The 25477-nt window shown below is 38.0% G+C and overlaps 2 protein-coding genes across 9 annotated transcripts in view; both read right to left on the bottom strand.

Annotated features, from left to right (window-relative positions):
- CSRNP3 (cysteine and serine rich nuclear protein 3) overlaps window positions 1-7033 on the bottom strand; it is a 99565-nt gene extending 92532 nt beyond the window's left edge. For 2 of the 4 annotated variants that reach the window (XR_005257545.1, XM_038142344.1), the window contains exon 1: window positions 6843-7033. Coding sequence is in view for 1 of the 4 variants with exons in the window: in XM_038142346.1 (XP_037998274.1) it covers window positions 6595-6606 (12 nt within the window). In the remaining 3 variants the exon portion in view is untranslated. The other 2 variants (XM_038142346.1, XM_038142348.1) reach the window with 2 other exon arrangements.
- A 1293-nt stretch (window positions 7034-8326) lies between these two features.
- Window positions 8327-25477, bottom strand: part of SCN2A (sodium voltage-gated channel alpha subunit 2) — a 76083-nt gene continuing 58932 nt past the window's right edge. For 4 of the 5 annotated variants that reach the window (XM_038142664.1, XM_038142662.1, XM_038142661.1 and 1 more), the window contains 9 exons: window positions 25263-25417; window positions 23017-23190; window positions 20872-20994; window positions 15751-16032; window positions 15155-15208; window positions 13943-14080; window positions 13215-13319; window positions 12780-13050; window positions 8327-11676 (listed from right to left, as the gene is read on the bottom strand). In XM_038142664.1, coding sequence (XP_037998592.1) covers window positions 10481-11676; window positions 12780-13050; window positions 13215-13319; window positions 13943-14080; window positions 15155-15208; window positions 15751-16032; window positions 20872-20994; window positions 23017-23190; window positions 25263-25417 — 2498 coding nt within the window. In that variant the 3' untranslated portion in view covers window positions 8327-10480. The remainder of the gene's footprint in view (window positions 11677-12779; window positions 13051-13214; window positions 13320-13942; window positions 14081-15154; window positions 15209-15750; window positions 16033-20871; window positions 20995-23016; window positions 23191-25262; window positions 25418-25477) is intronic. The other variant, XM_038142663.1, reaches the window with a different exon arrangement.

The raw sequence follows: 25477 nt of genomic DNA, 5'->3' as shown, positions 1-25477 counted from the left end.
CAATACACTGCCAGATGCTATCCATCACCACAAATCTTTTCAGACCTATGTTCTAAATTCCTGTTTTCACAGCTTGAGTTTCTTGAATTTCCAAACAGAATGTTCCAGAATCACACACAGCATTATGAATTGTATACCTCTGCAGCTTGTAAGCATTTTTCCAATATTAGCTCTGAATTGACTTTGGTGGAAGTTAGTTCAAAGAAAAAGTTAAAATCAGTCATTCCAGAACTTCTAGCTTCACTTGAAAAAAATTTATGTGTATCCAGGGTATTCATGCTTGGCTCTGGGTGCTAGGCTTAATTTCTCCCATGTATATGCAAGTTATTTTCTTACAGCTATAACCTACACAGGTGATAGCAGCAGTGAAAAGTCTTTAAGAAATGGATATTTGGAGGAAGTTATTGCTAAATAGTAGGTTGCTCTTCCCTGTATGATCCTTCTCCAGCAGAACTGCTTGTCTTTAAATGAGTAGCTCCAGTTGTAGTGGTCACAGCGGTGTATTTTCCTTTTCATGATTCCATAATAATCCACATTTGTGTGTGGTGACAGCGGCAGGAGGAAACAGAGGTCTCCCAGCCCAAACCACGAAGACCAGCAGGCCACTGGCAGCTGCCTTTACTTTCCAAATTTGTTTTTAATACATCTCTAAATTACCACACGTTATGAAGATAAATTTCTTAGATGTACTATTCAGAGGCTTTTACAACATTAAATTATCTACTTTACCTGAGCTGATTGTTTCAGCAACTTCATAATTCCCATTTTCTTTTTCACCAGTTACAAAACAAAACAACCCATACTAAACTGTGGGGTTATGGAGGTAACTTGACAAATCTGAGTAAGTGGCTTCTTATTTTGGAATGAGTGCTCAGAAGGAAAAACAACAACACAGAAAACCTATCTAACTTTGAAAAAATGACTCAAGCAGAGTTACTCTATCAAGGCTTATCCTATAGCTATTTGGTTCAGGATAAACCCCAAACATTCCATGACACTTTTGCTCATCTGAGATGGTGAGGGACAGACACTGAAAACCACACAAAATTACTGATACTGTTAATAAATTTTAGTTTGAGAATTGGGTGCAGTATTTTGAGATCCTTCATTTTAAAAATACAGTGTAAGTCTGTTAAAGAAGTAAATATTTTATGAATGCATCTTGGAAACAAGTTCAAGCCAAAGTAAACATTAGCAGAATCAGGGCAAATCCTGAGCAACTAAACTCTCATTAGTTTTTTATAAGCATATACAATGTTCACAAATATACAAACATACAAATTTCTAGGTGTATAGAGTGCTGTCCTGCACTCTTGTTGAGACTGTATCTGGAAGACAACATGTTTTTCTATGCTATCACCACAGTAAGACTTGACAATTTTTTCATAATTTCTTACACCATGTTAAAAATTAGAACAAGTATTCTTGTCAAATAAGAATTCACATTTAGGTGTAAACATATGGGCAAAACACAGATGATTAAGGGGAGGAACCTGAGGGGGAACAGCAGAGTGCCCGATCAGCTTTCAGTGATCAAAATTTCTTCCGTAATAAAGAATATTAATACTCCCTCAAAGCAGTATCCTGCTTTGCAGTTCAAAAATCCTTGTTGCCATGGGAACTGCAAAAGAAGCCAGTTGTGACATAGCAAGCCTATAACAGAAACAAGTCTACTGTGAAATGACCAACAGTTCAGGGTTTTGTATAAAAAATGCTTGAGTATTTTCAACCTGAAAACAAAATGTTGCCTCAAATCTTTCTTCCAAATCCTCCTTCCATGAATATCTTGCAAATTTTCACTAAAATACAGACATTGTTTAAACAAAATGAGGTAAATTTGTATTTCGTATCTACTACATCCAGCACAAAAAACCTACTTCCATATGTGTCTTTTGCAAATATATTTGGTAGGAAGTGTACATTAGTGATTTACATTACTGTACTTTATGTAGACAGATCTCAAAAAAACAGAAGAGACAAAAGACTAAAGAACACACACAAAAAAATACTCCAGAAGAAACTATATAAAGGAAGACTTTTAATACAATTACATAAAACAATATTTCAAGGGTATACACGCAATTTGCCCTTTGTATCTGTTCTCACCAGGTAACAAAAATCAGCGCTTGATTACTAAAATAGAACATCGTGCCTTTCGAGAAAGCTGTTGGCACTTCAAAGCAGAGTGAAAAAGCAGTGTCAAACCCAGAGTCACGCAGTTCCCACTTGAACACAAACAGTTTGCAGAAGTGTGAATAAAAAAAACCCAACAGGCTGATCAAAGGATCCATGTAATAACATGGAATTTATACTTTCAAACACAACCCTTTCAGTACCCCATTATAATCTTATCAAGACACTAGACTTATTTTCCTGTCAAATATGTCTATGATACAAAATGTCTTTAGAACTCCACATGATAAGTACCACACTGAAATGATGTGACCTTTAGGGCACATATGCTGATTTGTGACACAACAATGAAGTTGGGGAGAACCCTGAAGTAAACAATTTTGCAAAACAGTTAGCCACAAAACTGCTTTCGTATGTCAAAGCAGTCTGGTACATGTTTATAATACCTTTTAACATTATAACTACTTAAGTATCACATTATGACTAATTTGAAAAGAATCCTAGGGAACTAGGTACAAGTCTTATCTGCAGACTGGCTCATGGCTCCAGATTGCTTTGCAGAACCATTAATTAGGAAATACATTCTTTTTTATCTGTTCTAACAACACTTGCTTATCAGACAGCACATTATACAGAATGTATTATCACTGAAACCAATTAGTTTGGATTACCTTCATTTCCCCCCCTCCCTGGAGGGCAGATAAGAGCAGCTATCTCCATTTCAGCCATGCCCACTCTCCTTTTTGACCTAGCCAGCACACCCTGGCACAGAACTGTACAGGTCTTGCCAAATGCCAGGACTAATCATCAAGTAACTGAGGCTATTGAGAGTAATGGAAGGCATTTCCAATGGAGAAGGCAGCTGCCTGGGAAATGAGAAATGCAACAGGCTTCTCTTCTTTACCTGTCAAAGCCATAGAGCAAACAGGATGAAGGAGAGGGAGAGCAGTGATACCTGAATCTTTATTAACATCTACAGAAGTATTTAAACTGGACTCAAGAAGTAAAGCAATCTACAACAAAGTAAACCAGATCAGTGAGAAAACCTTTAAAAGACAAAATTTTACCTTCAGAATAGTGTGGCATTATTCATTTGACAAGTTTTTAGAATTAGCAAAAATATAAGCTTCCTTAAATGGGTTATGGGGTAAGAGAGTAATACAGTACAATGATGCATACTAGAAACAGCAAAAAACAAAGGAAAATATTAAATCTTCTAGATCATTTTACATGCATGTATCAGTCCTTCACTTAACACTGCATCTATTTGATGAATCCTTTTCCCAGTAACACAAATGTTCTGGTTTTATCAGATTCATACACACATTAGGAAGATGTCCTCACTGCCAGAGATATCTGTGAGAGACTGAAAAGATTGATGATGTCTACAGACACTCTGGAGTGCATGTGTGAGGGGGCAGGGGCAGGTCAGGCCTTGCCCGGGTTGGGCAGTGCCCTGCTCCACACCCCCCACCCTAGAGCCTGCATCCCAGCCCTGCTGCGGCTGCCAGATCCTGGCACAGGGGAAGCAATGCCCCACACCCCACCTCTGGAGCCCCTAACCCAGCTCCTAAGTGGCCAAACGACCACAAGTCCCACCTGAAGGAAGGGCCCAGGAAGGCCAAGGGGCATTTAAGGCCAAACACAAAGCAATCAGATGTCTTGACCCTACTTCCACTTGGAATTTTTATCTCAATACCACAGGAATCCAGGAGTTGGTGCTGATACATGTCCTTTTCTGGATCTTTTCTGTCTTTCTTTCTTCTTCTAATTCCTTCTTCTTGGAATTTTTGAGAACTTAAAACTGAATTGGCTTAGAGTTTGCTAAGTTGAATGGGCCAAGTTAATGCTTTGAGAAGTGTTTTATGTTGACTGAATGCTGCATTAAACCCTTTTCAAAGTTTCTTTGATTTTCTAAAGTTGCCAATAAAGTTCTTTTTGCTGTTTTGTTCTCTTGAGAATACCCTGTCAGTATTTCTCCTGTGGGTCTAACTTAGAGTAACATGAACAACTGTAATACCTTTCCAATGGCTCATCAAGTGAGTTGCTGGGGGCCTTTATAGCATTCAAACCTTCTTATTCTCTGGCTCAACATTTCTCTAAATTAGTGTGCTGGGTTTGGCTTGGAGAGAGTGAAATTTCTTCATAGCAGCTGGTATGGTGCTGTGTTTTGGATTTGTCCTGGACACAGTGTTGGTAATTCCAGGATGTTTCTGTCACTGCTGAGCAGTGCTCACCCACAGTCAAGGCCTTTCCTGCACCTCACACGGCCCCACCAGTGAGGAGAATGGAGTGCACAAGGAGCTGGGAGGGGACACAGCCAGGACAGCTGCCCCAGCTGACCACAGGGATATCCCACACCATATGGCATCATGCTCAGCATACAAACCTGGGGGAAGAAGGGGAAGGGGAGATGTTCGGAGTGACAGTGTTGGTTTCCCAAGTCACCGTTACGTGGGTGCAGCCCTGGCTGTCCTGGAGGTGGCTGAGCACCCGCCTGCCCATGGGACCTGCTGGATGGATGCCTTGTTTGGCTTTGCTTGTGTGCACAGCTTTTCCTTTGCCTACTGAACTGCCTTTATCTCAGCCCACAGGTTCCCTCACTTTTACCCTTCTGACTGACTCCCCCATCCTGCTGCTGGAGTGAGCAAACAGCTGTGCAGCATTTAGTTGCCAGCTGGGGTTAAACCAAAACTATCAGTCACCATCAACCACCTGTAGGAGATTCCCCTATAGAAAGTAAACCAACCAGCTCAGCCCCATCCACCCCCCTTCACTTTGAACAAATAGATGATGTACTACATCCCTGATGTAGTACATCCCTGCAGTAACATCTGTCTGTGGTTAAAGCAAGCTGTGCTACCGGTGTGACAAGTGCCAAACAAGGCTGTCTGCCGATCTGTAGCATCTCCACAAGGCCATTTGATTCCAAAATACAGCACACATTCACTATTGTAAATTGTTATAACACACATTACAACCTCCTGCAGTTGCTTATTGCTTATTCCCTCCACAGCCGTTACAACGCAATCACAGAGGCAGGAAATAATTTTAAATTGTCATTAAAACAACCTCACAGAAACAAAAACCTAAACACTAGACACAAGACCTATCAGATAAAGATAAATTCATAGCAAGGCAACAGTGCATGCTGCAAGCATTTTTTGGACTATTGCACAAGTAAGGGTCCTCAAAGAGTGAAGAAATCAGTCTACATTCAAGTGCTTTATATTCCATATATACTACCTAACTCAAAATACAAACAGATTTCCCAAGGTTCAACCAAAATTCTACCACATATTGCAGAAAGCTCTATTTATTTCATAGTATAAACTAAATAGACCTAAAAAGCTTTATGATGTGTAAGAACACTTTAAAATAAAGCATGCTTAGTCACAAACTATCCACGTTTTCTCATTTTGCTGCACTTAACTGCATTCTCTAAAACAAATTAGGATGAGATTTTTAGTGACTTATGAGGGATGTTGCTGAGCTAACCTGAACTACTCTTCAAACAATAAACATGAAAATAACATCTTTAAACAACAGCCACACATAAGAACAGGCACACAGAAAGGCCAGACCATTTTTCCTTGTACTCAATTTTTTAAAAAACTGTATTTTAGAGATTACTTTAGCCTGCTTTGCTCTGACAAGACTGAAAAGCACATAAGTTGTTCTGGAATCACCCTAAGTTATGTCACTCCAGCACCTTTGCCCTTGGGTGTTTATTTATGGTGCCACTTTTCAGGGTAAATATAATGAAATTTACAAATCACTCAGAGCGTTGTTTTATTCTACAGACACTATGCAAAAATCCATTCTCCAATTTGCACACTGATAAAGTAAGGGTGACTAATGCGTATGTGAAATCTTTTGTGGCAGACTTTTGTTAGCAATCTTTCCCCACTAAAACACATCCTCATTCAGAACACTGCAATATATGGTGGGTATAATTACCCATTAAGTGTGAAAGAACATGGGAAACGGAGCATGTTTTGCAGCCTGAAGCAATCTGTTCATTATTTAGCTCTACTAGCCTCTCACAACTGTTTGTCTTCCCATCTACTTAGGCCAGAAGACGTTTTAGACAAAGAAGGAACTGGAGGTATATCACTGCTCCTGAGTTTGCTGCGCTGAGTGGATACAGAACATAGTTTCTCACACAGGACTAGCACAGTCTTGCAGCACCACAGATCTATCCAGAACCGCCGAGTGCACAGAAATCCTCGGAGCCGTTTCCCGTCCATCCCGCTGTGCGGGGCCGGCCGGGGCTGGCGCGGCTCGCTCCGTGCGCTCCGCGCAGCGAGGCCGGGCCCGGCCCAGCGCGGCCCAGCGGGGCAGAGCCGCACACACCGAGCGCTCCGAGCCCACGGGCGCAGCTGGGAACGGACGTGCTGCGAGCACCGAGGGACGGCCAAAACCCAAGGAGCCCTACAGGGGTGCCGCAGGCCACCTCACCTCACCTCGCATCCCTTTACGCCTCAGGCGTCCCAAACGCCAGGAGAGACGGGCGCTCTTACGGGCGAGGGTGCAGAAGGTCTCCGCTCTGGGGACAGCCGCTCTCTCTGGGTGCCTCCCACACGCAGACGCCAGCGGGGCTGGTTCTCCTCACCCAGATCTCCCAGCTCCGGGGCCGGCAGCGGGCGCGCCGCGCTCCACCGCCGCCTCTGCGCTTGCGAACACGCACTGCGCTTGCGGGTCCTCACCTGAGCCGCCGGTATTCCAGCGCTGCCTGGCGCCTCCCAGGCTCGCCAGCCGGCCCCGCGCCGGCAGCCGCCACCGCCGGGCACGCCGGGCCCCCGCCCTCCATCGCCGGTAGGAGCGCGGCGAGCGGCGCTTCCCCAGCTCCGGGGCGGGGTGACCCGCAGCGGCTCCGCGGCCGCTCCGCCCTCCCCGGGCCGGGCCGGGGCGCTGCTCGGCCCCGCGCTCCGAGCCGGGCGGGGCACAGCCCGAGGGCAGGCTGCGGGGACGCGCGGGGGCATGGCCCGCGTCCCACGTGCCTGTCACAGGTGTTTCCAGTACAGCTGCAGATCTGTTTACAAAACAAACAGCAAAGGGAGGGGTACCCAAGCAAAACCACAGCTGCTTGTTGTTTGAGGCATTTAATAATTTCTTTCTTTCTGCTAGTCTTCTGGTAAGCACAACTCCCTCTCAGCCACATACTGATTATTTTCAGTCTAAGTCAGACCTGCAATGTTTTCAAGACCTTTTCCTCCCCAAAACCAACCAAACCAACGCGAAACTTGTCCTTTAATTACACATATTTCACATTTTGGATTTTGGATATTTTGGATTTTGGGTTCTCTCACGTCTCCCATCTTACACACTGCCCCGACAATTGGGTTTTTACAGCTGAGGTGAAAAATCTAACACTGCAGCCTAAGTGGTCACTACACGAGAGTAGCAATAGTCATTTCTAGAGTGAAAAACCTCAACAGACCATCAGTGGTTGAAAATTGTGGAGAGAAGGGACGAAAGGGATGCACCATCCTACTGCTCCATTTGTGTTTCTCCTGGGGTGCACACCCAAAGCTCAGAGTTCCACATCACACAGGTTCCTGGGTACATCTGGTTTTCCCAATAGTCTTCAGAGGATCTAATGTAGAGTGCATATCTGCACATCTATGATGATTATTAGAGTTTGTGCTTTTTATTTGTTCAGTGTGAACTTCATGGCATTACATTTAAATTTAAGACAGAGAAAAGTTCTTCTTAGAAATAGCACTCAAATATGATTGCTACCTAAAAATTTGGCTCTCATGTCTTATCATAAAATAATAAATTATACTTAGAAAATAATGAGATAAATATTTTTTTCTTTACAACACAAAGATAATTCTTCAATTCAAATGTAAAATATAATTGAAATGATACATACATTGCAGCCTTGGTAGCTAGAGACCTTCTTTAATATCTGTTTTTTTAGTTGTCTCAGAACAACTGATATTGAAAAGGGATTGAAGCATCATGAGCTCTTAGATGTTGTCCTGGGATCCTGAATAGGATTAAAAACCTCAAGAGTGTAAGTTCAAATGATGTCTAAGATCTTTCAGAAAGCATACAGCTTCAATTTTTTTTTACTTTTCACAAATCTATTTCTAACACTTTATTCATATTTCACTTTCATAGCACCTCTTGGTATCCAATAGTTTTTAGTGAGAAAATAAAAAACGCAGACAAAACCATTAAATACAATAAAAAATGAAGTCTTTATTCTTTTGGCTCAACTGTAATGTGGTTTACTGTTCTTTATGGTAATAGCATTTTCCTGCATGCAGTTCACCGACACACAAGTCAATATTTTTGTAAAAGGAGGAGTCAACATTGAATTTTTGCTTGTGTAAGAAACACAAAATGTCCTGATGTGATCAATTATACAAGTTTGCTATTTAATTCCTGTGGGAAAAAAAAAAACATTGTGGATCCCATATTATATTTAGAACAGTTCTAGTGCAGCATGAATCAACAAGAATAAGAATAGTCTATGTAAACAAACACTGGTAAAGATTTCATGAATAAAAATACTACCTTGAAACTTCTGATGCAGGCAGTGCTAGAATCTTAAACAAATCCTCCCCACCACATTTCAATTACAAGTTATATCTATTTGGAAGCAAGTGCATTTTGGACTCAGTTTGAAACTTATTTCACATTAAAATGTGTGCAAAAATACAGTACTAATAAAAAAGCAGAAACCTAAAGCTACCCCATTCTTTCCTTTGTTTCTTATTTTGTGAAGTTCTTGAATTAAAAAGTGCTATGGATAGAAAGTAATAAAAGTGACAATAACATCAACCTGAAGATAATTCTCATTTCTTATTTTATGTACAAAATGCTGAAAAATAAAATAAAATGATATTTTTACAGTATTTATATTTTCTTAGAAAATTCTATCCATGTATTTTCAACAGATTAAGCAGTTTGCAACATATCCTGTACAGTCTGACTATGCACTGTACAGTAGTCACTTAAAATTTTAGAATGCAAAGCAAGAAGCTCTTAAATAACTGCAAACTATTGCTTGATGTCATGAAAGAATGATGACCAATTGAACAATTTATTTCACTTAACCACTGAGCTATGGCTTCCCATATTAGACTCTTAACAGTGGAAGGAGTAAAATTACAGCAGCAAAGGCAAGATAAACATGCATCAGTGATAGCTTCCAAACTGTCTATAATGGTACAGAATACTTCATATTAGCTGTTGAGAGATTGCAAATTACACTTACTGTGGTACATATTTGATGCAATAAATATTGTGCACATGTCATTATTTGTTTGCTCAAACATGCACCACGGGAAAAAATAACTATTTACATAGAGGGTATTTTTTTAATCAACACATACAATGTCAACCTTGCTGAGAGTAGAAGATGGCTAAATGATACTGCAGGGTGAAGCAGAAAAACTTCATAATCCTTGTGTTTTGCAGGTTTTTGGTAAGCTAAATTTCCCAAGGTCAGGTAAACTGTTTTCTGCAGAAGAATACTCAGAAGTGGACTCTATGTCCCTCGGTAAAATTTTTATACAGAGATTGTTCAACTACTGTTAAATGACTTATGAAAAAATAAAACATCTGTTCTATTATTGTAGACTCTATGGGACTTTACAGGCACATTAAGATTTGTCTGGATGAGATACTAGATGGATACTGTTATTAAGCACCTCAACATAACAGAGCCACCCTGAAACATGGAAGTAGTCAGACTGCTGCTTTGTGCGACGTCATGTTTTCCCATGCATGAACTACAAGTGCAGCATGCCTTCATGCAAATCACTTCTGTTTGTACATTATAGAGAATCCGAGAGTAGAACACCTGGTCCTCATACCCCCTTCCCCAACATAAAACCCATTTACAAAAATAGTCACATATAATAGTAAACAACCTGTGAATTAAAAAATGATAAGTTCACCAACACTGATTTTTGTAAAAATATGGCAAATGTGACTGTTGAAATGCTAACAGTGGATACAATTTTTGTACTGTGTGTTTCATGTTAAACACAGAGATTCATAGGTTTGCACCTTTTTTTTTTTTAACTGGTCCCTACAGTCTGGTTGGCCATTTTATCATCTCTTCAGCAGTGTCAGCTGGTACTAAAACAACAACCTCCTGTCAAGATGTTACCCTGTTTTACAGAGTTGCAGTTTGATGACGAGGGGTCACTGTCTTGCAATAGGCACTGACCTTATATATATATATATATATATATATATAATTATATATATATCTATATATGTAAAAACTGACAGTTTGGCATGTACCTCCTACAGGAGTCCTGTTGACACAAATACATACTTTTTCAGGCTGTAAACAGTTTATTACAAACAGTGTTCTATGTTACTTTTTACTTTCCCTGCTGTCTTTACCTTTATCTTCTTTTTCTGACTTGTCTTTTTCATATTTATCCTTGTCTGGCTTTGTTACACTGTCATAAGAAGGTGGGGAGGTTGTGGATGGGGTCATATCTGTTTTTTCTGGGGTGGAGTTCTCATTTAGTTTATCCATAATCATATCTTCTTTCATGGGCAGATCATCTTCCTCTTTACCTTTATCCTGACTAAATATACATGATACTTTTTTGACTTTTTGCCTTAAGAGGTGACGTCTGTAAGCACGCTGAATGATGACAGCAGACACCTCCTCCTGCTTTCGTTTCAGTGTGGTTGTAATTGGTTCATAGGAGACTTTAGAAGGATTGGCTGCCATAAACCGATCTTCCATCTGTATTCTGAGGGCGTCCATCTCCCCACTTTCCCCCAAAACACGCTTTGTGAAAGCAAACAAGATGTCAAGGCAGTGAATTCTGTCACCGCTCACCATCGGCAGATCCATTGCAATAAGCTGGACTTTGTTGGGTTTTGCTATGAGAAGAGGTGGATCTAATGAAGCAGCAAAATCTGATAATTTACTGAACTCTATGAATTGTGTTGCATCAGGGTCAAACTTCTCCCAGACTTCATAGAACATCTCAAAGTCATCCTCGCTTAAGGGTTCAGCGCTTTCTTCAGTAGCAACACTGAAGTTCTCCAAAATCACAGCAATGTACATGTTCACCACTACCAGAAAGGATATGATAATGTAGCTGACAAAGAAGAAAATCCCAACAGAAGGGTTGCCACAGTCACCTTTCACAGAGCTCCCTGGATGATCTTTATGGGGGTCACAGTCTGGCTCCCCACTGTTGAGAATTGGGGCGAGCAAACCGTCCCAGCCAGCGGACGTGGTGATCTGGAACAGGCAGATCATGCTGTTGCCAAACGTTTCAAAGTTGAACATGTCATCAATCCCAACTTCCCTCTTGACGTAGGCAAAGTTGGACATGCCAAATATGGCATAGATGAACATGACCAGGAAGAGCAGCAGCCCAATGTTGAACAAAGCAGGAAGAGACATCATCAAAGCAAAGAGCAGAGTGCGGATTCCCTTAGCGCCTTTAATGAGGCGCAGGATTCGACCGATTCTGGCAAGCCGGATGACTCTGAATAGTGTGGGAGATACAAAGTACTTCTCAATCATCTCAGCCAAAAACATACCTAGGGAAAAATAAGTCAAATCAGTAAAGAGTATTATTACATTTTAAAACCACTGCTAAAGAAATATTCTACAAGGATTGTAGAACTTCAAGAAGACTAGGATACTTAAACAGATTTTTAGCAATTAGCCATTCAGTTTTTCTGCAAACCCTTTGTGTTTGGTATACTTCTTTAGGACAAACTGATAACTAGTGTATGTGTATTAGTAAATGCTGAGATTAGAGGAATACCCTTTTGTTTAATTGTACCAAAAATAATCTCAGTTAATCTGAAGAAAGGTCATATGCACATTAGTATTAAAATTCCATGTAATCAAGTTATTTTTAAAAAAATGTATATTTTAAGAGAACTGTGACTTCTTAATCACACATAAAATAACACGAACACAGGTTTATTACTAATGACACAGAAATTCTAAACATGAACAAACTGATAAAAAGGTTTGTTATAATTCATAGAAGAATAAAAGAATTGAGCATTGTATTATGTGCCTCAAAGCAGAAAAATAACTTTTTTGATACAAAAATAGCAAAACTGATTTGCACATTAAGGCGTACTTGAAAGTTAAAAACCCACAATTTTTACTCAAATTCTTTCAAGTTTGCTGCTCTAGATAAAGCAAAGGTTAGTGTAGTCATTATTTGTTACCACATCTGCTTCAGCTCTGCTTCTGCAGTGCTCATTCTAGCTCAGGTACAAAGCCTCTCAGGATCAGGCAAAACTGTAGTAAGCAAAGGGTTTTACCCTGCTGTCTGGGGTGCAGGCATCCTACCCTCATAACAGTCCCACACAGATTTTGCTCTTGGATTTTGGATGATTGGACTCTTTCATCTGCCACTGTCACTGCAAGTTTATAGCAAAATTGCCTTTCATGTGTGTGTAGGAATCTCTACTGATTTCAGAATATAGATCTAATTTCATCCAGTAAAAAAGTAGGAGTTAATGAAACCTCTTGCTAAAAAATTCTTACCATACTTTTCAGTTATCTTATGGATAAGACTTTCTAGTGACAAAGTTGAACCAAAATATAAATCAAGTTTACATGCCAAAAATATTTCCATGTTCACAGAATTAGACATTTCATAAAAATGAGTTGCTCTTACCTACTATGGAGAGAATCACAACCACAAAATCAAAAATATTCCAACCTATAGTAAAGTAGTAATGACGAAGTGAAATCAATTTCAGGACAAATTCTCCAGTGAAAAGTACGATGAACACCAGGTTAATCCAATATAAAATGTTTTCCATGTCTTCACTCTGATCATCTGTTTCTACCATCATTGTGACCATGTTAAGGCAGATAAGTATCATGATACTGATATCAAATGCTTGTTTTGTTACAAAATCAAAGACCATGCCTTGGAATTTGTTCTGTTATAGCAGAAGAAAAAGAAAAGAAGTATTTAAGATTAATAAGGTTTTTCTTATATCTTGTAATTATTTTTTGCTTATGACTTATTTCAGCCTAAGGCATAATAGAAAAAATAAAAATTTTGAATAGATGTAAAAATCACAGAAAATATTTTTATTCTTACTGCTGGTCGAGGTATAGGCTTTTGTGGTTTCTTGGAACCCAATTTTTTCATTGCATTGTAGTATTTCTTCTGTTCTTCTGTCATGAAAATGTCTTGACCTCCAAAGTAAACCCAAGAGACAAAACCTGGTTACAATCATGTATCTTTATTGATTACTTATAAATAATGCTAATGATCACTCTTGTTCACATTCTCATCAATGGGAAAATTTAAGATAGATATAAAAATCCTCTTTTATGATTTTTATATTAAGTATTAAGCTACAGAAAGTGTTGAGTTCAGCAGCTGGAACACTGATACTTTTTCCGGCAGTGTTGACAAAACACAAAGACTAAAGAGGGTACGAATAAAGATAATACAATGTTTATTATCAAAGTTCAGAAATCTATACTGCTCAGCTCTGTGACATGAAGGTAGTATAGCAAAGAGTTTTTATGGCTACATTTGGCTATTCAATGGTTAGCTTTTTTATCAGTCAATTAAGGCTTCAGTCTCAAATCCGTATCTTTACAAAGGTGATATAAAGTATTTCACTAACCATGGAGAGTCACAGATTATCACTAGTCCATCTAACCCTCATCAAGCCAAACTATAAGCTTTAATAATTTTATGTATTTACCATGCAGCGCTCTTAACTAATTTATCATTTTTTTGAATGGAGTTTTCATCAGTGGACCAAAAGTAAGAATTTTTTAATGTTCTTTTCAGAATAACAATGAAGTACTTATCTTCTTTTTCTGCTGGTTGAAATTGTCTATGATGACACCAATAAAAAGGTTCAAAGTAAAAAATGATCCAAAGATGATAAAGATGACAAAGTAAAGATACATGTACAGGTTATCTTCATACTTGGGCTGATCCAAAACCTGCAAAAAAGGCATAGAAATGACACATTAGTTTAACAGTGAACACTGTTAAAGATAGAACTTAGGGCTCCATCACTGTAACCTTTGGTTCCTGTGATCAAATCCTAACCTATATTCCAGTGATCTTCAATCTACAAGAAGTTACATTATTGAAAAAAGACTTTGCTATCAAACCTGATATTTCATTTTTAAAAATGTAACTGGCCTGTACAAATGTAGAAGAAATACTGAAAACACAATTGGTTTAAACTAGCAATGTTCCACCTGTCTGAGTGTACAGACAACCAGAAACACCAAGTTTTACATCTGCAGAATTTTCTGTAAATCTTGTGGGAGGCCAGTGTTGTGGGCTTGTGGAGATTTCACTGCTAAAAGCAACTTAGGAAACTGCACAGGATTCTGGAAGAGAGGCATCCAAGCCATGTTTAGACTAAGCATATTTTTTTGGTATAGCTGTGCACTTTCAGGCCTCCTGCTGTACAACAGGCCTCCTGCTGTGAGTGCAGCTTACAAAAAGAAAAATGGAGCTTTACCAATATAGTTTATTGAATTGTCTAATTAGAACTAGAGGAAAACTTGCACCAAGGAAACAAGAGGTAGGCCAAAGGGTAAAAAAATGCACAGGTCTAATTAAAAATAAGCACTCTGCCCTAAAGAAAGCAGTCAGGCAGCTTGCAGAGCACAATGGAAGTCTTAACTATAAACAGGATCAATACTACAAAAAAAAAAAAAAAAAAAAAAATCCTCCGTGTATTGGTGTCTGTTTCCAAATATAAAGAATGGCTCAATGCATAATAAGAGCAGGAAAAGGTATTTCATTGCAATAGGTGTGTTGTAGGATGGAGGAATTTTGATTCAAGTATACCATAGAGAAAATGGAATGCTATAGGACTGCTCCTCTGCTTTCCTTATTTCTTGTATTTTTCCCATGGTTTCCATGTTCTTTAACTACAAAATTATAGTAACTCTTTGTTCTTTCATTTTTATTGTAATTTCTGAAAGATGTTAAAATTACATTCTCAAATCTTGGAGCTCATACAGTCAAAACAAATGGAGTCAAGGGACTATACTTACATTACGAGAATCCACAGCTGCGTACATGATATCCATCCATCCTTTAAATGTAGCCTATAAACAGAACACACGTGTTTAGGTCACACTTTTCCTGGAAAATGGCTTTTCAGAAGCATTTTTCAGGAGCTGAAGACTAAGTGTCTTTAGTACTCATCATGAAAACCAGCAGAGTGAAATCCTAATAGCTGACTCTTGCCTTCTGTTGTATGTTTTATTCATGTACAAGAATTGCAATCCAATTCTAATATCTGACTACAAAGGAGACAGCATCCATTAAGAACTTTTGTCTATTATGAAACTCATCTGGTGTAAAAGTTATTTTTTCTGTGCATGAGCATTTCAGGTTTACTTGATACAGAGTCAATGCAGCTAAGGTGTATTAGGTTTGAATTCCTTTTTTTTTCTCTAAGTCAGTATATCCTCTAGGATTTGTGTTACTTCTGTAGAGTCACGGATTTGTCTCACACTTCATAATTCAAACCAAGAATTAAGAGACAAAATTTCTAAATTAAAAAAAAAAAGGAAGTAAAAAACTTTCTACTGTTACAAGTAAACAATAGAGATACAGAAAGATAAATTAAGGACTGGTGACTTACCACTTGGAGCAGAGAAAGGTAACCAAGGCCTACGTTGTCAAAGTTAACCTTCACATTCTTCCACCGGGCAGTTTCATTGTTTTGTATGAGCTCCTCACATTGACTAAAGTTGTTAATTTGGCTGATATCAAATCTCTCATCAGTCGTAGTGTTAACACAGTAGTAAAACTTTCCAGCAAATAAATTTACTCCCATGATACTAAATATCAGCCAGAATATAAGGCAAACAAGAAGCACATTCATAATAGATGGAATTGCTCCTAACAGGGCATTCACCACAACCTGAAGTACAAAGGAAACCGAAGAGAGACACTGTAAGAGCACAGGCACCAGGATCTTACAAATGCTTCATCAGCTTCTCTCACATGTAACATGCTATTATAATTCTAATATCTATGTTACACTTCAATTGTTGAGAGTAACAAGTCAGAAAAGCAGTATAGAGAAAAGATAAAATGCCAAACTTAATTAGAAGGAAAAATACAAATAGTAGCAAATGGTAGCTTTAAAGAATGAGTAAAATAGGAACCAGCAAAACAAACTTAAAAAAAAAAAAAAGAGGAAAAATAAGTATTTATTAGTTTTTAGAATATTTACTTAATGTATATCTGCAAAACCATAATAATTATAATCACCGATTGAATTAAACAAACCAAATTTTTAACACTACATGTTTACTGGATAAATCCAAGCAAGTTCAAATCTATTACTAAGCAAATTTCTAATTGAAATTAACTTTGAAGTTTTTTTAAAAATAAAATGATGTGAGGTATGCACGTTCCTTTGGATATTTACATTTAGAATTAGAATAGTGGAAATGTTCCAACCAGAAAAACTACTGAGTACCTGAACACACCAGAGCTGTTAGTGTTCAGGCAACTGGCAGATAAAAATTGAAAAAGAGATTTGATTTAATTCCCAATTAATTAATTTTGGGAAAAATCAGGCTTCGGAAAAGAAAAGTATGAGAATGAGTTCATGTGTGATGATGAGCAATGATTCAAAAAATGCCAGAATGAAAATAAAACACAGAGGAAAATAAAATTTAGGAGAAAGTAGGTCCATTATGAATGAGAATCATTAATTTAATGATGGAATTGATGATGCTAAATAAATTAATTCCCATTTAAATCTCTCTGTAAATAACTCTAAGAATATAAAATTTGTTAAGTATAGAGCACTGCCACCAACTTTACCAAAACAACTGAAGCAGATCCTTTAAACTTAAGGTTTGGGGTTTTTTGGTTTTGTTTTTGGGTTTTGGTTTTTTGTTTTTTTTTTTTGTTTGGTTGGGGTTTTTTTTAAATGCAAAACACTAGCTATTACTTTGATGGGCTTTTTTATATTTCATTTAGTATATATGATGTAAGTGCTAGGGCAGATCCTCTAGCATAATAAACTTATTGTTTCTGTTTGAAATACAAATATGTAGTGAAGTTCTATGAAGTATTTTGGCATTACAGTTATATCTGCAACTAATACCATCCCTAGAATCAATGAATTATAAAATTAGTGATCCAGGTAGATGGGCTTTCATTTCTTGCCCTCTTACAGAACAGAAAAGAAACCCTTTGAATACTAGATAGGTGATGAACCACCATCATGTGTACTATAAAGGAGAATTGGTCTGAAGGAAAGAAGAGATTCCTATTGTACTTTCAGGGCCCCATTCCTGTCAAAACACTACCTCTTTTGAGTGATACATACTTTGGACAACATTTGAGAGACTATAGGACTTCAGACAAATTGTTGTTATACTTAAATTTAGGAACTGGATCAAATGAAGTGGCTTTCAATGTAAACTACTCCATCACTCTATAAAAGCACAGAATGGTGCATGAAGTCCAAATATTCCATGCTTTTTTGTTTGTTTGTACCTTTTTTCCCACATATTCTAAATCAAGTGTTTTAATAAGTGGTTATATCTAGTGGAGAAATTTAAAACAAATCAGAATAGTTCCTTAAAAAAACCTAAATATCTCCTTAGCAATACCTGTTATAAATTAATAAGCAAAAGTAATGTAGAATTGTATAAGTCAGCATCCGGGTTGAGAGGATTCCCTAACTGATGGATAAATCTGTTCTGACTATTTCAACTGTGCTGTCTTTTGTTGACAAGCTTGTACTCAGTGCTGTGAACGACAGGACTGTAGGAGGCCATAAGATGTTGTTTGACCTAAGCAAATGAACAGTCTAATAACTATGCTAAGTTAGTTTAAATTGGAAAATCATGTACTCACTTATTTTTACAGCAATTTGACTGGAATAATAAATGGCAAGATCATTTCTTCCCAATTTGGGAATATTTTCCAAATAGTTTTGTTTTTTTTTTTTTAATTGAAAGTTATCTCAATTATTCTACTAAAAAATATAAGTAGATTTCTTAAATGTAATAATATAATCCATCAGGAACAATTCTTGAGATATAAAAGGATAGTTAATGAAGTGAAAATATTTGTCCTCGAGCTTTCAGTCTCAGTACACCCAAGAATTCTGTTTCTCTTTGTGCTGCAGCTGCAGGTCCAGTCATGTTTTTTCTTTAATTGCTGGATTTCTACAGCTGACCTACTTTCTCTGGTATTAGTCCGCATCCTGAAGCTATAGAGAACCAGCTTGTGATACGAATCATTTGAAGACACTCAAAACATATGGTTGAGCATCACTGGAAACACTGATTCCGACACCTTCCAGCTTCCACTAGTAGTAAGTCTGTGAGAAAAGGAGGCTAGGCCTGACAGCAAATAAAAGCAGGGGAAGCAGAAGAAAGACATCAAACCCCTTGTTTTCTAGTTGAAAGAAAAAGGTATTAGTGCCTAGCACCATGCAGCAGTGAGTGATACTGCTTGGGATAGAGCATGGACAGATTAATTGTATTCCCACAGGCTATCTTAATGAAGTACCAAGTGCAAATTAAAGTATAACTTTCCTAGCAATAACAGTGATGGGAAGATGCAGGGGAAAAAAAATAATGCTTTTCATAGAGGCAGTTTTTTTTTCTATTAGTTACTAGTTTGCATGGGCACAAGTCAAAATCTTAGAGAATAGTACAGTGTGTTAAAAATTGTATATGTATTGAACGGAATTTCCTGCTTGTATACAGGAAGTATAATGCTCAATGGGAGTAATTTAAGTGTCTATGCAAATACATGCATTGTACTGTGTTGTCATATTTCAGTTCATACATGATAAACACTAATGGAATGATTATGTTATGAACAGACATCTTGAATTTCCATGTATCAGACCTTAAAATGTTCTTATACTAATCTCTCCATCAACTTGAGCTACTGTATCTTTAAAGACACTAAACTTGGATTTAATTACTTTAAATATGGCAAAATTCATTACATCCATTGGAATATTTCCATGGCTAATTGCCTAACTAATGAAGTTATAGGTCACATTTCTAGTCTTAAGTAAACTAACTTCATCTACTACTTTTTTATTGAATTTTTTGCTAAACTCATAAATCTTCTCATCTGGGTATTGTACAAAGAGATACAGTTGGCAGATCAGGATCAAATCCCTAGGTAAAGTTTACACCAACATGGCAGTCATGGGATTGACAATTACCCATAAACCTTCATGACAAGGTTATTGGGTTTTTCCTTGCAAAAGTAAATTGCCACTTATGCAATTTTATGCAAAATTTCAAATATTTTTATTTTAGGTTTTTTGTTTTGCTAATTGTTGTCATAAAAGAAACCCCAACAGTTAATATCATTTTAGTGAGTTAATACTGATGCTTTAGACAGGCCATACTCTGATATAAACATCCCAAATTTTCAAATTTGCTTTAGTAAAGGTCCAGAAGTTTTTTGGAGGCAAAGAAATACTATTTCTTGTTTGAATTTATAACATTTCATCAAAGCCAATTTCCTTTTTCATTGAAGTCTCTTCTCTTACTTTCCACACACAGAGAGCATGACATTTTCTTCAGAAGCTCACCAGTTTGTAGTTGATTTACAAATTAGCTAATCAGCTTATCACCTGGGGTGGCAAAGAATAGTGATTGCAGGAGGGAGCTCACACAAGGATCCCTTTTAATTATGGTGGTAGAGTTCCAGTTCAGGTGCATCTGCTGATGCCCACTATGGCAGTATGTCCAAGAGAGACAGATGGACCCTGAAGGTGTAAGCCAGATATCTTCCTGTGGCTGGAGCTAGAAATATCTACCTTGTCTGGTTGTTCACTACTACCCTTGAGTGAAACACTTCTAGAGCTTTTGAGTCATGGCTGAGTACATCAGGCCTTTGTCCATTTCAGTGCACTAAAGAAGTGATTTAAACTAACCACTTTGACTTTGCACTGAGACAGACTGAACGTGCCCCGTTGGGCAGCTAAGGGTCTCAGCTGTGGTAACTGATAGAGTGATAACAAACAGCTGGGGACAGTAACTTCTCAAATATACCAGCACAAGTCTAATGTGTTTTCAGGCTGCTTAGTGCTCTATAGATTATACTCAACATTTTACAATCAATATGGAAAGCAGTAAGCAACCAGAAATCATAAAACCAGCTCCATCTCTGATATGCTAGAAAAGTTTTCTCAAATAGAATGCAATGGTTCAAATAGGAAAGAGAGAAGGTACTTTGATAGTGCTAATTTACTTATTAACATACAAATTATTACAAAACTTTTAGTTCTAAAGGACATTCCCAATTTATATATACAGAATACTATGTTAAAAGATATAGACTATGTATGATAGTCTAAACTGGTACAAAATACACATGTGCATGCATACATGGATGTATGTGCACACACTGTTAAGAGGAAGTATTGGAGCTTTTATAAACTGTTCTGACTACAGCAGGATGTGTTTGTATAGGATAAATTCAGTAATATTGCATAGATCCATGCAGTTGATCAATCCTTGGGCCCTCCATGAAAATATGAACATGGCGAAAGGCCAAGGAGCCTCATTAAGTGTAACAATATGTGCAATAACACATGAATTCATATAAGCAGATGAAGCCTTTTGCTTATATGTTAGTGATAAATGTGATAAATATATAGGATGGTAGTGTAGCATTTCTGCATGGATTGGTCGTTGATTATTCTGCATGCATTGTTTCCGTGGATGCATGCATTATTTCAGATTCTTTCACATTGTCTTACCCTCATCCCTTCAAATCGCGACAAGGCTCTCAGAGGTCTCAAAGCTCTTAATGTCCTAAGGGATTTAATCGCACCAAGTTCTGAGTAGCCCAAGGCATTAGCTGTTAAGCTAACCAAAGAGACCTACACAAAAACAGAAAGGCAATATTGCTCATTCATCTTTATATCCTTCCGATACATATGGTGGGAATGATGTGTGCCCTGAACTTCTCAAGAAGATTCAAGGCTGGACCTCTTTCTCCAGGAAACCCTCTATAATACAGAAAAAAATTTTATGTCAGACACAAAGTAGAATAAAAGGATATTCTAGGTACCTGTTTATGAAATCATGTTGATAGCATGGTATAAAAGTGCCTTCTATAGTCACATAAACCAGTCAACATTTGGTGGGATTTAAACAAAAATGAAGTCACATGCAAAAACAAAACACCCAAAAGCTGGGTGAATTGGAATGGACAATTTAGGTCAGACTTCCCATGATATCTTCAGAACTTGATGAGAATGTAAACGCTCTCAAAAACCACATCCAGACCTTGCTTTTGGTCAAATGTAATTTTCTAGTGTCCAGAAAATCTTATTTAACAGCCATAGCTACCAGTGCTGTTCAGATTTAACCGGACTAATCAAGACTGAGAACCAACTGTTTGTTAGACAATGGTAGAAGCTTCACTGTTAGGCATATCCACACTTCATTACATTCCCTGTGACTCCTTTAACCACTTCATCAATTCTGGCTTGCATAACGCTGGTCTGGTCTGCAGGCAGATGAGTAAATAAACTAGAATAGCTGTAAAATAAATAATACAATTATCTTTCATCAATAATCCTTGGAAATGTATGTCTAATAGCCATTGGGAAGGAGTGGCCCTAATAAATCAAAAATAAAACAAATCACCTTCTATTTATATCTATTTAATGCCCTTCCTTTCCATCCTTCCTGCTCTCTCAATTCCTTCATCTCCAAATTGTTCTTTTTGCTTTTTTATTTCAATCCTCTGACTATAGATTAAAAAGAATGCTTCAGATATTTTTTTTTATTTTAAAAAATGCACCAAGGTAAGGTTGACATGAAAAACTAGTAAAGCTATTTATAAGGGTCACAGAAGTAACTAAACCACAGATTATCAAATAAGAATTAAATACTTGTCAATAAATGCAAGTTCTACTGGTCATGGCAATTTATACATCGGATGATTGAGCCAATACATGATTTACAGAGCTACAGACTCAATCTTAAAATACCATATGAGCATATAGTCATGTCTTATCATAGGATTTGCATTTACACGGTATAGTGTTTTCCAAGCTCTGTGCAGTAAAGACCTCCAGTGTAGTTTTAGGGAGATATTTAGCAATTTCTATAGAATTCTAGTGCTTTTTGTAATGCGCAAATAGGTGGTTTAAGACATACCCTTAACTTGCATTCCATGGGAATTACATCTGTGGAACTGAGAGGTAAATCAGGCTATTGGGGATGGAAGGGAAATGAACATCTGCTATATGGTCAAAGATCTGCAATCTTCCATTTATGTTACTCGTACTTTCCATACATTGTTGAGCATGTAGACTTGAAATTACAATGCACTTTTCACTACGTCTCCTTCAGACAATGTGTATCTGCAGCCTTTGGAAAATCATGTGGGAACCCACTCTAGGAGGGCTCATCTATGGTTCTCTGAACTGTCTCTTTGAGGCCACCCCCATGATACAGTGAAAAGTGCAAGGGTACTAAATAGTACAATGGAACTGACAATTCCTAGTAGTATTTTCCTTTCATATTGCACAGAGTAAGTGACAGGACACTTACAGCAATTCATTAGAATATTAGAAACAGTTTGAGAAATTGCTTCCACATACAAAAAAGCTGAAGAGGATTAACAGCATCTTTTCTATACAATTAAAAAAAAAAGATAGTAAAAAGCATAATTTCAAGAAATAATTAGAACTTCATAAAACTAGAGAATTAAAAAAAAATCTCTAGAGAAATAAGTATATTCAAATTTTTTTTCCACTCTGAACAGAATTATAAATCATGCCACCACAGCAGTTAAAATAGAGTTTTTGTTGAATAGAACAGAAATCTTATCCTGAAAACATAATCTCTTTTTTTAAGCCTATCATACAGGACATGAAAAGAATACATACATCAACAATCAGGAAGTCCAGCCAGCACCATGCATTAGTGAAATAGGTTTGAAAGCCATAAGCAACCCATTTCAAAAGCATTTCCAGAATGAAGATATAGGTGAAAACTTTGTCAGCATATTCCAGCATGGTCTTGATAGTTTTACGTTGCTCTATGTAGATATCTTCAAATGCCTGTGAAAAAGATTTTTGAAGATATAATTAAATTTCTTCACAATTTGCAGTGTCATATAGGAATGGCCAGGAAAATATTTGAATTGAAAAAATATACGTGATGATAAGGCACGTATCTTTCCCTCAAGTACAACTTTGGCTTTCACTTAATACTTTTCATAAGGCTGGGTCCAAACAATATTCATCTTTCAGCTGAGCTGAGCAGCATTACACAAAACTTACTGTAAGACCACTCTTCAAACTTCATTTTAATTTGTTTCCATGGATAATGTTTGTGTGGCCAGGTTTTGGTAGTGGGGGGAGCTAGAGGGGTGGCTTCTGTGGGAAGCTCCTAGAAGCTTCCTCTATGTCTAGCAGAGCCAATGCCAGCTGACTCCAGAACAGACCCACAACTGGCCAAGGCGAAGCCAATCAGGAATGATAGTAACACCTCTGTGACAATATATTTAAGAAGGAAATTTTAAAAAATATTGCACAGGCGGAATTGCAGGCAGAGAAAGTGGAGTGAGAATATGTGAGCGGAACAGCTCTGCAGATACCAGGGTCAGTGGAGAAGGAGGGGCAGGAGGTGCTCCAGGCACTGGAGCTGAGATTCCCCTGCAGCCTGTGGTGCAGATCATGGTGAAGAAGCTGTGGCTCTGCAGCCCATGGAGATCCACAGGGACGCAGAGATCCACCTGCAGCCCCTGGAAGAGCCCCAGGCTGGAGCAGGGGTAGGCTCGAAAACAGGCTGTGAACCTGAGGGAAATCCATGCTGGAGCAGGCTCCTGGCAGGGACCTGCAGACCATGGAGAGAGGAGCCCGTGCTGGAGCAGGTGGCCCAGTAGGACCTGTAGGAACAGGAGGACTGGGGCAGGCTATTTTCGAAGGCCTGCACCCCATGGAATAGGGACCCACATTGCAGCAGTTTTTGGAGGACTGTTGCCTGTGGGATGGACTCACATCAGAGAAGTTCATAGAGAGCTGTCTCCCATGGAAGGGACCCCATGCTGGAGCAGGGGGAGGACTCCTCTCCCTGAGCAGTGGCAGAAACAATGTGTGATAAACTGACCATAATGTACATTCCCTGTCTACCTGCACTGCTGGGGGAGGATGCCGAGCTGGGAAGGAGGGAGAGATGATGTGAAGGTGTTTTAAACATTTATTTTACTTCTCATTATCCTGCTCTGATTTTGTTAACAATAAACTCAGTTAATAGCCCTAGGCTGAGTCTGCTTTGCCCATTACAGTATTTGATGGCTGATCTCTCCCGGGCGTTATCTCAACCCATGAGCCCTTCATTCATTTTCTCTCCCCTGTCCACGTGTAAAGTTACAGAGCACCTTTGGTGGGTACCTGGCATCAACTCACTACAGACAGCAAGGGCCTATTGACATTAGGATTTCCTGTGTATGAGTTACAGATTTATATTAAAATAATATGAGGGATTTTAAAATTACTGTGTGATACAGTATTTTGGAGGAATAATTGAAACCAAATTATGCACATTAACTCGCAAAGCAATCCTAAATAGAGAGAACTGTCTTATCAAAAGAAAACACATATATTGACAGTGAATCACTGTGTATTGAACCAAGTAGAGAAAGAAAATATGTTCTGCCCCTGCTATGAGAAACTAATTACTTCAATACCTACTCAGTGCACCTGATTTAACACCAGTCTGTAAAATATCTGATGGAATTGTGTTGGCACCTTCCTTCTCAGTCTGACAATTTGAGTTGTTGCTGATAAGCTCATAGCTCAGCTGTGTTTTTATTTAAATGTGTGTTAAAAAAAAGAAGCTATTAGCATCAATATTAAGACATGTGAACACCAGTCTGAGAAAACTAATTTCCTATTTCCATTAATACTACATTTTGAACTCGCCAAACAATTTGTTTCACAGCCCACAAGCAAATTCTTACATGTCCTACAATATATGCCAAATACTTGTAGATATATAAATATATTAGAACATATATTAATTGGATATCAAATTCTAATGTGTTACCTGTAGCTATGTGATTAAGTGTAATTTTAAATGCTTGCTGTTTAAAATCACAATAGTCACAATAGTTCCACACTTAATTTACCAGAGCACCGCTGCTGAGAAGAATCATGAAGACTATGAAGGTCTCAAACCAGTTGTGTTCAACAATCTTATAGCAGGTTTTCCTAAGATTCCACCAGATTTTCCCCTTTCCTTCTTCTACACTGACTTGACAGCATTTGAATCTCCGTACACACCCTAAATGTGATAATAAATTTTGAGATGTCAGAATAAAGTAAATATTTATTAGGAATTACA

This window comes from Motacilla alba, chromosome 7 (genome assembly GCF_015832195.1).
Source record: "Motacilla alba alba isolate MOTALB_02 chromosome 7, Motacilla_alba_V1.0_pri, whole genome shotgun sequence".
Taxonomy (NCBI): domain Eukaryota; kingdom Metazoa; phylum Chordata; class Aves; order Passeriformes; family Motacillidae; genus Motacilla; species Motacilla alba.
Note: the sequence above shows the minus strand (reverse complement) of the source record. Positions and strands in the feature narration are given on the sequence as shown.